The 12,546-nt window shown below is 30.6% G+C and overlaps 2 protein-coding genes across 2 annotated transcripts; one reads left to right on the forward strand and one right to left on the reverse strand.

Moving 5' to 3' along the window:
• The first annotated feature begins 1,469 nt into the window (after positions 1-1,469).
• On the forward strand, positions 1,470-5,171 carry LOC105636354 (Adenine nucleotide alpha hydrolases-like superfamily protein). The gene is made up of 4 exons (XM_012219615.4): positions 1,470-1,999; positions 3,273-3,391; positions 4,499-4,614; positions 4,684-5,171. The coding sequence occupies exons 1-4, from the start codon at positions 1,639-1,641 to the stop codon at positions 4,919-4,921; spliced, it is 834 nt and encodes a 277-aa protein (XP_012075005.1). The 5' UTR covers positions 1,470-1,638; the 3' UTR covers positions 4,922-5,171.
• Positions 5,172-6,643: 1,472 nt separating this feature from the next.
• D6PKL2 (D6 protein kinase like 2) lies at positions 6,644-10,939 on the reverse strand. The gene is made up of 3 exons (XM_089717873.1): positions 10,711-10,939; positions 8,721-9,789; positions 6,644-7,753 (listed from the first exon to the last, which is right to left on the reverse strand). The coding sequence occupies exons 2-3, from the start codon at positions 9,674-9,676 to the stop codon at positions 6,877-6,879; spliced, it is 1,833 nt and encodes a 610-aa protein (XP_089573999.1). The 5' UTR covers positions 9,677-9,789; positions 10,711-10,939; the 3' UTR covers positions 6,644-6,876.
• Positions 10,940-12,546: the final 1,607 nt, after the last annotated feature.

A 12,546-nucleotide genomic window follows, 5' to 3' on the forward strand; every position in this document is an offset into this window, starting at 1 on the left:
ACATTAAATATGATAAAAATATAATATCTTTAAGGATTTTAATTCTACTGTTAAAAAAATCAAGGTAATTTAATTTTTAATTGATTATATTAATTTCATATTTAAATCTAAATTCTATTCGATAAACTAAGAAATTATATTACATACTAAAAAAAAGGTATATATCAAATATGGTAAGAATATTATGTCTTTAAGGATTTTAATTTTATTGACATCAAATATGCAAGAATATAACTATGTTTAATTATTATTTTTAATAAATTTTTAATTTGATTGGTTATAATTATTTCCTACAAGTAACTAATTCTACAAAGAATAAATATTATTTATTATTATTTATTAAGAAATATATAATAAGATTTATTGTTGATATAAAATAAAAAATAAAACTCAATGGAAATATATATATAAAATATAAAAATTATGATATAACTATTAATAAAAAAAATTCTGTATTTTAATTTTTTTTTTCAATTTTGGATTTAAAAAATAATATTATTTAAAAGTACATAAAACTTTTTTTTTTTCCTTTAATTATTTGCAAGCAAGACCGGTTAAATTGAGCTGAAATAGAGAATATAATAATAATAATAATTGCTAATTTGGCTTCAAACTTAATTTTGGATTTGATTGGATCGCTAAAAAGAGTATGAATGTCATATTGGGCCTTTATCCTTTCAGTGCAATTGAACGAATTGCTCAATTTACCCATAGTATAACCAACTTTTCTTATATACGTACACGTCCAATCGATTAATACTGTGAATAAATTCAATTAAAAATAATAATAATAAATTACCACAATTAAAATTAGATTTTAAAAATTAATAATATCATATATAAAAAAATAAAATAAAAAATTAATTCACGAGTAAAAACAATAAGTACAAACGTAGGTTAAAAAAGACTAATTAACTATAAAAATCATTGATTATAAAAGTCATCAAAACTTACCATGTGAGCGCATATTTAAAACATAATAGCTAACGGATTAAAAAAAATTCAATCCTTCTATTTAATTTTTTTTAATTCATTAAGAGATTCGATGGCCGAGGTAGTTTTTCCTTGCATCCACCAAATTGATGAAAACACTTGTAGTTGAGAAAACTCGAACTCGAAACCTTTCACTGTTCACATAAGTGAGAAGACTATTCAAATCATATCTGATTGACTTCGAGTTTTAAATCTCTACTACTTAGGATTAAGTATTATTTTATTTTTTATTTTTTTATTTTTACTAAATTAATGAAATTTTCAATTAGTAATGATATGCCATTTATGAGTGGTAATATCAACTAACAGTTATCATATTAATTATAGTTGCAATTACTAAAAAAAAAAAAATACAATAAATAAATTTTTTTAAAAAATGGCTAAAATCACGAGAGTTTTAAAATTAAGGGTTTTGTTTTTTTCAATTAACCTTCAATATTTGTCCAAATCATTAGTCTTCCTTTCCGTGGACTCTCATAACCACAGGGAACAACTACTCTAATTTTAAACAAAACAGGTCCCCAAGTTGAAGATAATATATATACGAACCCATCCAGTATGTTTTTCCATCCTCAACATTAACGTTTTTCAGTTTCCTTTTTCCGTCTAAAAATACTCGATCACAGTCATCTCAGCCGGAGAACGATGTCGTTTTCAACGACGGGACATCTCCACCAAGAAGCAACGACAAGTAGTACCGCCTTGTTTCATCATCTTCAATACAAAAATACAAATACAAGTGAGATTGAGGAAGAGACCGACGATCTGTTTTCGATAAAAATTGGAGAAAAAATAGAAACCATAAAAGAAGAATTGGAAGGAAGCACGTTTTCGCTTGATATACGGAGCCGAACACCAGGGGAGGATTGCGTTTACGTTGCAGTAGGAAAAAGCGAGACAAGCGCAGATGCAGTTTCGTGGACACTGAAGAACCTTATTAGAAATGAATCTACTATGGTTTATCTCATTCATATCTTTCCAGAGATACGCCATGTACCTTCTCCATGTAAGCTCTTCTTCTTCTCTCCATATTTTCTTTTTTCCTTCATTTGTTTTTTCTTTTCTTTTTGGCTCTTATGTTTCGGGTCAATGCATTGGACTTGCTTCTGCTATATAATTACAAACTAAAGAATAATTAATTAGCGATCAAGTATGAAAGATTATATTATTCTTGACATCATTAATTAATTAATTGTTAATTAATTGTGCTTAAAGATTTCAATGATAGTTTTCAATGGTCTAGAATTGCAACTTCGGCCGGTTATGGTTGAGCCTCCTAAATTTTGTTTTGTGGGTTGAATCATGACGAGGATATATTTTTCAGTGTTGTTATTCTTCAGAAGTACAATAAAATTATTTTATACCTGTAGATAAGAATTGATAATACCGATGTTTGAATAATTCAATATTTAATAATTTGAATATCCCCGTTTATCTAGAATATCTCTTAATATTTCCTAATTATCTTTTTTTTAATGGAATAGTTCTAATTATCTAAAATAACCACCAAATTCTCTAAAATATATCATAGAATGGTTAAGCATTCAAAATGGGTAACCGTTGCAAGACTACTTTTAAGTTAGCATAGTTAACTCATAGTTAAGCTACTTAAACAACTGTCAAAACAGTTAATTTTGATGAACAGTCCAAAAAAATAGTACGAATATAATGTTTAGCCTTTAAAGTACTCATTTAATGTTTAGTTTTTAAAATACTCATTTAACATTTAAAAGCTAATAGCTAACAACTAAACACTACTATGACAGCTAACAGCTATCAAAACAGTTAAATTTACTTAACAGACCCTTATTTTTCTTTTGATGTTTTCATTTTTTGGGATCATTAAGTATTAAATCTGTCTTATCCAAAAAACCAATAGGTTTGTTTTAAGATTAGACAGCATCTGATAATAATTTTCTTAAACATTTTATTATTACTTAATATATGAAATTCTGAACATGTGCAACCGGATATGTTTTAAATTACATCTCCTAATGTGAAATTTTGCTATCATATTAAACGACATAGTTCTATACAATAGTACTGAAACTCATTTTTATACTTATTTTATGTCTAACTCAATTAAAATTTAAGTTATTATTACTATTTACGTAATATTAATTTCTCAATAAAAAAAAAAAAGGAATTGAAGAACCAATCAGAGAGCTATCAATATTTTGACTCTACATTTCTTTATACATTTAAGCAACAAAATAATATTTATTTATTACTTGAATAAATATTTGAATAAGGTGTTTTGACTGTGTGTGATGAGACAGTGGGTAAGCTTCCAAAGAATCAAGTAAGTCCTGAACAGGTGGAAATATACATGGCCCAAGAAAGAGGCAAGAGAAGAGAACTCCTTCAAAAGTTCATTAATATGTGTTCTGCATCCAAGGTAAAATCTCTTTGTTTCTTTCTCAAATCTATGAATAACAATCTAATAAATAAAAAAATAACCATTTCATGTACTAATAAATTTTATTAAAAATATTCATTTATATTTGGACAAATAATAAAAAAAAAAAAGTAACCATTTGGAATCAATTCATGTAAAATTAATGCACTATTTATTAAGTTTAGAGTTCATTTGCAAAATCCGGTAAAGTTTAGTCGGACATAACCAATTTCCTAGAATTAATTATAAAAAGAGTTTTCATTTATACTATATGATAGATCATATTTAAGACCGAGAGTATAATTGTAATTTAAATGAAGGATCTAGCTATAATTTATCCGGGCTCACCAACCGTCATTCTCAATAATAAATATCTGGGTCAAACGCTCTGTATCATGTTTCTTAGCTTGTACATTAACTTGTACAAACAATTACTACTACTATTATTTTTGTTTATAAATACTTATTATATTTGGAATTTCACGTCCTTGAAGAAAACTATTAAACTTATCTAGAAATCCATTAAATTTATCAAAGTTGTAATAAATTATGGAGTAAATTAACTATACTATCCTTAATTTAATATATCTATATATTATTTTTTTAAGAAATTGAAACATTAATTGTTGGTCATATGCGAAGGGTAAACATAAAAAAAAATTTATCGTTTCTCGAAATCATAAATATGACAAGTATTTTGAAATATAGTAATATGTCAAATGTATTTATTTATAATATAGTATTTAATTATAAATACCTCCTTATTTTCTAGATGGACAACTAACTCATATTGAAACATTTTCTTCTCATATCACTCTTATTCAGTTCAAATATCATTTTTCTTTTTTTTTTTTTTTTTTTTTTTTTTTATCCTTGTTGAATTCAGTAACTGTCAATATCAAACATGAAAATATAAATTTATAATTGAATTATATAAATTTATTATGAAATCTATCTATACCAAATAAATACTAAGGACTTCTAAAATTCAGCCATTGAAACAAATGTAGTGGTAAAGTATCTACCAATCAACCGTACAAGAAATTAGGAGGAAATTTGGATGCTTAATCAAATATATTAAAGGAAAAAAAAAATTTAACGAAGCAGGTTAAGGTGGACACCATACTTATTGAGAGTGATGTGGTTGCAAAGGCTATATTGGAGCTCATTCCCATTCTCAATATTAGGAAGCTAGTGCTTGGAACTACCAAATCCAACCTAAGGTAATTCTCAATATGTTTCAATCTTACCCACTTTCGTATTTTGTTTATGAATTTTTTTTTAATGAACAGGAAAATGAAAGCTAGGAAAGGAAATGGAATAGCCGATCGGATTTTTCAAAATGCATCAGAGTTTTGTGATATTAAAATCATATGTGATGGAAAGGAAGTGATTGAGCAAATGATTGGATTAGCCTCACCATCATCACATGGTGAAATTGGTGATGCAAAATCTATCGAGTTGCTAGATCAACCCAATAATAATGATTCTTTTTCATGTATGTGTTTCAAATCACGTAGAATAATGTGATACAACAAGTGAACATCTTCGTTCAAAAATTAGGGGAAAGGTTGTGTACGTCAACCTTCCTCGGATCTTACGTACGTGGGATGCTGCATCGACCTTTCCTTTTCCTGTATTATTCAATTAGTAATTTACATATTGACATTTAATTTTGTATTGATATTCTAACAATGACTGTCTATTTTCTTGTACAAGATATTCTGGTATAAGCAATAATGAATTATTTATCTTCTCTCACTCAAAATTTTAATAGATTCAATCTAGTTCGTTTTCTCATATTTTGTAAAAAATGTAAACAGATTCGAGTTTCTACCACGAAAGTTATTACTAATTTAGTAAATGTTATTTCAAGAGAATATTACTCCTGTCGTGTAAAAAAAAAAAAAAAAAAAAAATTGAGACATTACGATTTCTAAATGTTGGGTCTATGAGAAAACAACCAGCCCATAGCACAAGGGATACAGCGTTGAAGATATTTGCATGCTTGCAAATATATCCCATCCCAACATTTTTTTGAGCAAGAAAAATTACATTTGATTGTTCAATTAGAACCTGTCAAAACGTTTGATCTAAACTTCAATTTATAAAAGGCAATCAACAGTTTTAGAATTGTCAATTTTATAAAATTAGAAATTTATCCTCCTGTTGATAGGATGATTTGGATTGTGCTAAGTTCACCTGTAATTATTACAATTACATAGCAAATATTTTCCTCTGTGGGAATTGTCAAATTTATCCTCTGTCAAGAGTCAAAAGCCTAATGTTGCAGCAAACTCCAAAAATAACAAGCCTCCATTTTTATATTCTCCACCTTTACGCTAATATAGCTAAACCAAAATAAAATTTGTCGCTCTTAGCTTCAATCATTGATGTACTAATAATAATACTACTACAATATTACTCAAAATATGGAAACTGAGAAGGTCTTCTTACAGTGAATAAGTTCAGAAAAACATAAATGTATCAACCCAAGTTGCCCGGAAACAGAATCCGACATAGAAAAATAGTATTTTTAAAAATATAGGAAGTGGACGCATGGAGAAACACACGAGTATGAAAAATATAAGATAATATTTCAAAATATAAAAAGATAAATTATTATAAACCATTAAATATATTCAACAATAAGTTAAGTTCAATCAACATTTAATCATATCCAAATGAATTAAAAGTTCCATACTCATAAAAAATACATGTCTTGCAGCCAAAGAAAGTTTCCATGCAATATAAATATCAACCAAACAAAAGATGTTGTCTTCGAGTGGTAAAAGTTGCAGGCTTTATAATTTTCTCTCCTCACCAACACACACACTTTTCTTATTTTGAGGAAGTTCCACGCGGGCTGACCAAGTGGAATAATAGGTAAATTGACACTTTCAGCCAAATTCAGAGGGAAAATTAGCTGAAAAAAGTTTAATCCTTGGGCAATTTGAATATCTGACCAAGTTCAACGGGTAATGGGAAAAATGAGCCATTTTCCTTAAAATTATTGAGACAAAATTATTAATAAATTCAATAACCAAAGATGAAACTGAACTTATATATTGACACATAAAGTGGCAAATAGCTACCATTCATATTAGTAATCCTGTATTTCTCCTAAACCATATCCAGCAGCCAATCCAACTTCCTGGTCCTAGGCAGGCATGACTACTGATATTGGTAACACAGGCAGTAATAGTGTTTCCATTGGCTAGGCTAATGGCCTAATTTCTGACGCTACAAATCTAATGAAAAATCTTCAATGTCCCTCTATGACAGTCCATGCAAACATGAAATACAGATATGTGAGTCAACAGGCTACAGCAAAGCATACATTCTTATCATCTGTCAATATATCAAAGAAGAGGGGGGGCAAAGAAAAAGAAAAGAAAGACTTTATCCTCGTCACTGACAACCCCTAAGAGGTTCAGACAATTTCCCATAAATGAAAACAATTTGCAAATTTCAAGCAATACCATCTAAAAGAAATCAAACTCCAGGTAATTATCAGAACCTTTTTTATCAGGAGCAGCTACAGTGCCAACAGTTTTCACGTTTGCTGATGGCGGTGGCACAGGTACCCTTTCAACCTCTACCGGCTTTGGAATCTCAGGTGGAGTGGCACAGCGAATCAATGCCCAATTTACACCTTCAAAGAATGGATGTTGTTTTATTTCTGTTGCCCCTCGCTTGTAGGCCAATCTATGCTGCGGTTCTTTCACAAGCAAACCCCTTATAAGATCCTTTGCTGCAAAACTGACAACAGGTGCTTCTGGAAATCGAAGAGGTTGGCCAACAACATTGAATAATGTGGCTCGATTTCCAGATCCTTTAAAAGGAGTTTTACCAAATAAGAGCTCATATAGAAAGATCCCAAACGTCCACCAATCTACAGCGCTTCCATGACCTTCACCCTTAATAATCTCAGGAGCCAAATACTCATGGGTCCCAACAAATGACATAGACCTAGCTTCAGTTGGCTCTGCTACTAGCTCAGGTAATGGACTGACTTGATTTCCAAGTTCATTTTTGGGTTTTCTGTCTTTCTTAGACTTGCTAGAAAAAAGACGGGGTGAAAAGCATGTTGTAGGAGCAACACAAGACGGCTGGATGCAGGAAGGCTCAATACAAGCAGGTTGAACACAATAAACTGGATTTTTTTGCAGTGGCCCAGACTCAAGAGATGAGGTTTTGACAAGAGTTGGGCTCACAGCACATCGCAGGGAAAGATCAAAGTCTGACAGCATTATATGCCCATCTTCCCTTACAAGGACATTTTCTGGCTTGAGATCTCGGTAAATGATCCCCAGCATATGGAGGTATTCCATAGCTAGCAGGACTTCTGCTACATAGAATCTGCAAGACAAAATTTATTAAGCAACAATGGTCACAATCAGAAACCAAAGACAACAGACTGATCTTCAGCTTGGAGATATGTACGTTAGGTTCTTTATCTAATTATGTAGAGGCAGTGTTAAACAAAATAATGTTCAGGAAGAAAATAGAGAAAACATGAGAATTCTCAAGGGCTATGCTAGGTTGTTGGTAAGGAGTCTCCAAGCATGTTACTAGAGGTGGAGAAGAAACATTAGGGACATTAAGAAAGAGATCTACAGTGTGGAAAAATGAAATACCCATGCATAATGAATGTAAATAGAACATGCTATGTGAGTGAGCAACATGAAGTAGTCTCAAGGTTATAGTCCAGAGAGAGAGAGAGAATGGAGAAGTTATTAACTAACACATAAGTCCCCATAATGAAATGTTTGAGCGGGTATTATAGTGACAAGGGGGAGACTGCCTACTATTTCCAAATTTAGATAATTTTGACAGTCAAAGCTTATTCTACCAGACTGATGCAAGAATAATCAGAGAAATATATCCTCATAAGCAAGTCGCTTCATCCATTAAACTGCCTTTTTGCATTTTGGCCTGTCAAGTAGATAGTTGCATTGGATTAAGCAGCTCTCCTCCATCTTATAAACCCCTCCTACTACACTCCCAATGAGATTTTAAACCCATTAACTTCTATTCATCATCCAGTTTAAAGCCATCAAAAGAGTCAACTTTTTGTGATCCTTATAAATTAAACAATTCCCCAAGCGACATGAGGTACACTTATTGATTATGAAATAAAACATACAACTACATTTTATGGATACTGAACTTTCAAATATTAGGAATCTATATTTAATCACTTATGTGAGAAAAATATGTTACCAAAGTATGAAATTAGTTAGTAGCAAATAACCATATGGAACATGCATGATAATTAATTAAAAGGAAACGGACATGAAAGTATGTCAGAGTTTGTTTATCATACTTTACAGCCTGCTCAGGGAAATGCTTCCCTGGTTGCCTCTGCCTAAGAGTATGCAAGTCTCCTCCAGGGCAGAACTCCATTACCAAACAGGAGAATTTATCTGTCTCAAAGTGCGTATACAGCGTTGGAAGGAAAGGGTGATCCAAGGATTGCAGAATTTCTCTTTCTGTTTGAGCCCGAAGTAGCTTTTTACGACTGGCAAGAGAGCCTTTATCCATAACCTTCATTGCAAAGTAACACTTTGTTCCACTCAACTCTGACAGATATACACTCCCAATATCCCCACAACCCAATCTCTTGAGCAGTCTAAAATGACTCAAACCCAAAACTCCATCTTTTGCTCTAACAGCTTGGATGGCTTCCCATCTCAAGTCATTTGCTTTATGGGGTTTGCTAATACTGCTACTAAAGCTGCTACAAGTGCTCTCATCACTTACATCACTACTTGTGCTTCCTCTACACATACTGCTCTTTCCACTCTCCACATAATCAACACGATCACTGGTCTTAGCACTTCCACTAGTCTTAGCAAGGCTACTAGTTCCATCACTAACTTTGGCAGATACTGAGCTGCTTTTAACACTTCCATATTCTGAGGTTTTCTTCTCTTGATCGACAGAAACATCCTGTGATCCACTTGTCTCATTGATGGAGGACTCTACTTCAGTGGATGCTTGTACAAGAGTAGCTAAGGAAGAACTGGATTCCAACTTATTACTCAATGAATCAGAGGTCCCTTTTTTATTAGAATTTGGTTGCTTTTTATTTTTAGAGGCTTCTTCCAGCAAAACCTGCTTAGGTGTGTTTACTGACCTAGGCACGTGGCCATGATTGACAAGCTCGGATTTGCTAGCCTTTGAAAACTCTAAAGGCAAAGGCTTAAGACTGTTTGCTTCAACTTTTTGAACACCAACTGATTGTTTTATAGAAGCTTTGCTACTGCTTCTGGAGGCCATTATATAACACACAAGTTTCAAAACTACATCATATTAGATCAAACCAATGCCCAGAACCCATCACTGAAGCATTGCGCCAGAATTGGTAGTCCAATCTGTGTTGTTATCAGAATCTGCCAATAAAACAGCTAACTCTGTTATTTAGATAATAATTATAAGATATAACAATAATATCTGCATCAATATATGCTTAATAGAAAAAATGGAACTTCCTGACACCCAAAAGGAGAGTGATCTGAGGTACAAATCTAAAAGCTATAAGCCAATTTACATTATTCAAGCAACAGGTAAGTGAAAGTGCAACAAGCCCCAATTTCACAAGCCCCAAGCACTGAAAATTTACAGGTCAGATCAGAAAACAGAACATACCAACATATATTATACAATGACAACAAGGGTTCAACATAGAATATCCACAATAACTAGAATCATTGAATTTAGCTAAAAATAAGTCAAAACCACAAATCCAAAAGTGCAAATCACTAATAGAACATAAAACCTAGTAATAAATCAAAATTCTATTATTTCCCAGAAAAATTATGACTCTATCAAGAAGCTGCATGAAGAACTATACGAAATGATAAGAAAGGGATCAAGTAAGATCGGACTTCATAGCTAATTGAGTCAACACACTTTCTTTGTGCCAAAAAGGGGAAAAAACACAAAAAACCTGAACTAAATTTGGAAAAACGAGTTTAAAAAAAAAAAAGAAGAAGAAAAATCAAGGACCACCAAGAAAAGCCAAGAACAAGTCCATCAAGTCAGCTACTAACAAAATGCAGTTTGCACAAAAATCTTAACTAATATCAGAAAAAACAATAAAAGCCCAGGCATAGAAAAAAACGATCAAAGGCCAATTAAGCAAAGCCAAGATCTTGACACAGAATCAGTGAACATAACCAAAGCCCACCATAGATCCAAGCAAACAAAAGATACCCAGATGCAAAAAAAAAAAAAAAAAAAAAAAAAAAAAAAAAAAAGTAATCAGTCAAGAGAAAAAAATAAATAAAAACTCAAAAAAAGAAAATACCTACCTCGAGGGATCAGGAACTTGAGAGAACCTCACTTTTGCAGTGAAAAGAAAATTAGAAGAAAATTGAGAATAAGCACTGTAAAAGAAAGAGCTTCCGGTAGCCTAATAAACCTGTCTGGAGAAAGAGGAGGAAAGGGAAAGCGGAGATTGAAAGAGAGAGAAAAAAAGTATAAAAATGAACTGGACCTGTGTTTCTTGTGGACTATTAGGCGGAGAGAGAGAGCGAGAGACGAGTCAAAGCAAAGCTATAAAGTTAAAGTTTTTTTTTTTTTTAAATATTTTCTGAAAATGGGACCAGTAATCTCATTGGTGTTCATAGAAGAGTCCGAATCACCAAACAGGTCTGAGGAGCTTTCACTTGTCTGTCATGCACGCTCTTCTTGAGGCCATTACATTAGAATCCTCTTTAACTAATTAAGCTCGTCTTTTTCTCCTTTTCATCCAAATTACTAAACGCCCTTCTTGTCTTAATTTTTTTTTCATTCCAATAAATTAAGTAGTAATTGAAATTAATAATTCGTTTTTTTAATATTTTTAATTGAAATTACTAGAGGCCCTTCAAAAGAAAAAAAAAAACCAAATCCATCTGCAGTTGTACTTTACGGAAAAACCCTATAACACTCTAAACCTTGCGAGTGATCCATTTTGTCTTTGAAATTATGAATTTTAATAACATTATATTTCTTTCTATACTAGCAATAATATTTTTTGTGTGTTTTGGCATTCAAAATATTTAATTAAATGTGTGGTCATTATAATTTTTGAAATAATAATTTTCTCATTTTTAACTTATTTAATAAATATTTAATTGATTTAACTTTAAAATTTTGAATATTCAATAAAATAATTTTTGCTAGTTAAAATATGTAATAGATATAATTTTATAAATTGAAATATTCAATAGGTCAAAATAAAAATGAGAGAGCCACAAAGTTGTTTTTGTAAAATACAGGTGTGAATTTATGCATTAGACAAAAGAAATTAATAATTTATTTGGTGTTATCATTTTTTTAACTTGCCAATTTTAATATTTTATAAAACATGAAAATAAAAAACAACGCTCTTTTGAATCATAAAAATTATACACATAGTGAATTTATTTTAATTTTTAAAAAATTGTTAGTTCGCATTGTGAAATAATCGAGGTTGACTAACATTTTGAACGTATTAAGTATGGAAGTCTACTAACTATAAAAGTAATTTTGATACTGAATTCTTAATCAGAGCACTGAATGGATTTAGATCCACGATAAAACACTTGACCGGCTATTCGAAAACTAAATTGAGAGTGCTTGAGAAATGAAATTTGCATAAAGTTTTACAAAATGAAGAGATTGCTTGAAATTGATATTGTCATACTTACAATGATTGGAATTGTAAAGAGAAGTCAACAGTACTTAAAAAGAAAATTACAATGAACATAAAGAAATTTGAAATTAAAATTGAAATTTGATTGAGAAATTGTAGTTGAACATAAAATTACAGTTACTTAATCCATTCTTTTTAACCATCTCTTGTTAACTCCTAATATATTTACAAAAGGCCGATTAATTAATTAAACACTAAATAAATTATAAAATCAGAGGTTAAATCCATAACATAAAGGTATTAAAACATGGTGTAAACAGTTGCTTGTGTATTATGATGAATAAACATAAACTGCTCAAATCTAATTCGAAATTGTCTATTTTAAAAAATTGATGATTTAATTTGAAAAATATAAAAGAAATCAAATGATAAGTTCATTTTATAATTTTAAAGTTAAAATATAGAATAATCAAATTATTTTTCTTGTTAAGAATTCATATTGTGTTAATTTTTTATACTCAAATTTTAT

The sequence above is a fragment of the Jatropha curcas genome, chromosome 2 (genome assembly GCF_041381405.1).
Source record: "Jatropha curcas cultivar XTBG-Jc1 chromosome 2, XTBG_Jcur_1.0, whole genome shotgun sequence".
NCBI classification, from domain to species: domain Eukaryota; kingdom Viridiplantae; phylum Streptophyta; class Magnoliopsida; order Malpighiales; family Euphorbiaceae; genus Jatropha; species Jatropha curcas.

Coding starts and splice junctions, on each gene's coding strand:
- LOC105636354 (XM_012219615.4), top strand. CDS start 1,639: ATGTCGTTTTCAACGACGGGACATCTCCACCAAGAAGCAACGACAAGT. Junction 2,000..3,272: donor ACGCCATGTACCTTCTCCAT/GTAAGCTCTTCT, acceptor GTGATGAGACAG/TGGGTAAGCTTCCAAAGAAT. Junction 4,615..4,683: donor ACTACCAAATCCAACCTAAG/GTAATTCTCAAT, acceptor TTTAATGAACAG/GAAAATGAAAGCTAGGAAAG.
- D6PKL2 (XM_089717873.1), bottom strand. CDS start 9,676: ATGGCCTCCAGAAGCAGTAGCAAAGCTTCTATAAAACAATCAGTTGGT. Junction 7,754..8,720: donor TTCCCTGAGCAGGCTGTAAA/GTATGATAAACA, acceptor TTTGTCTTGCAG/ATTCTATGTAGCAGAAGTCC.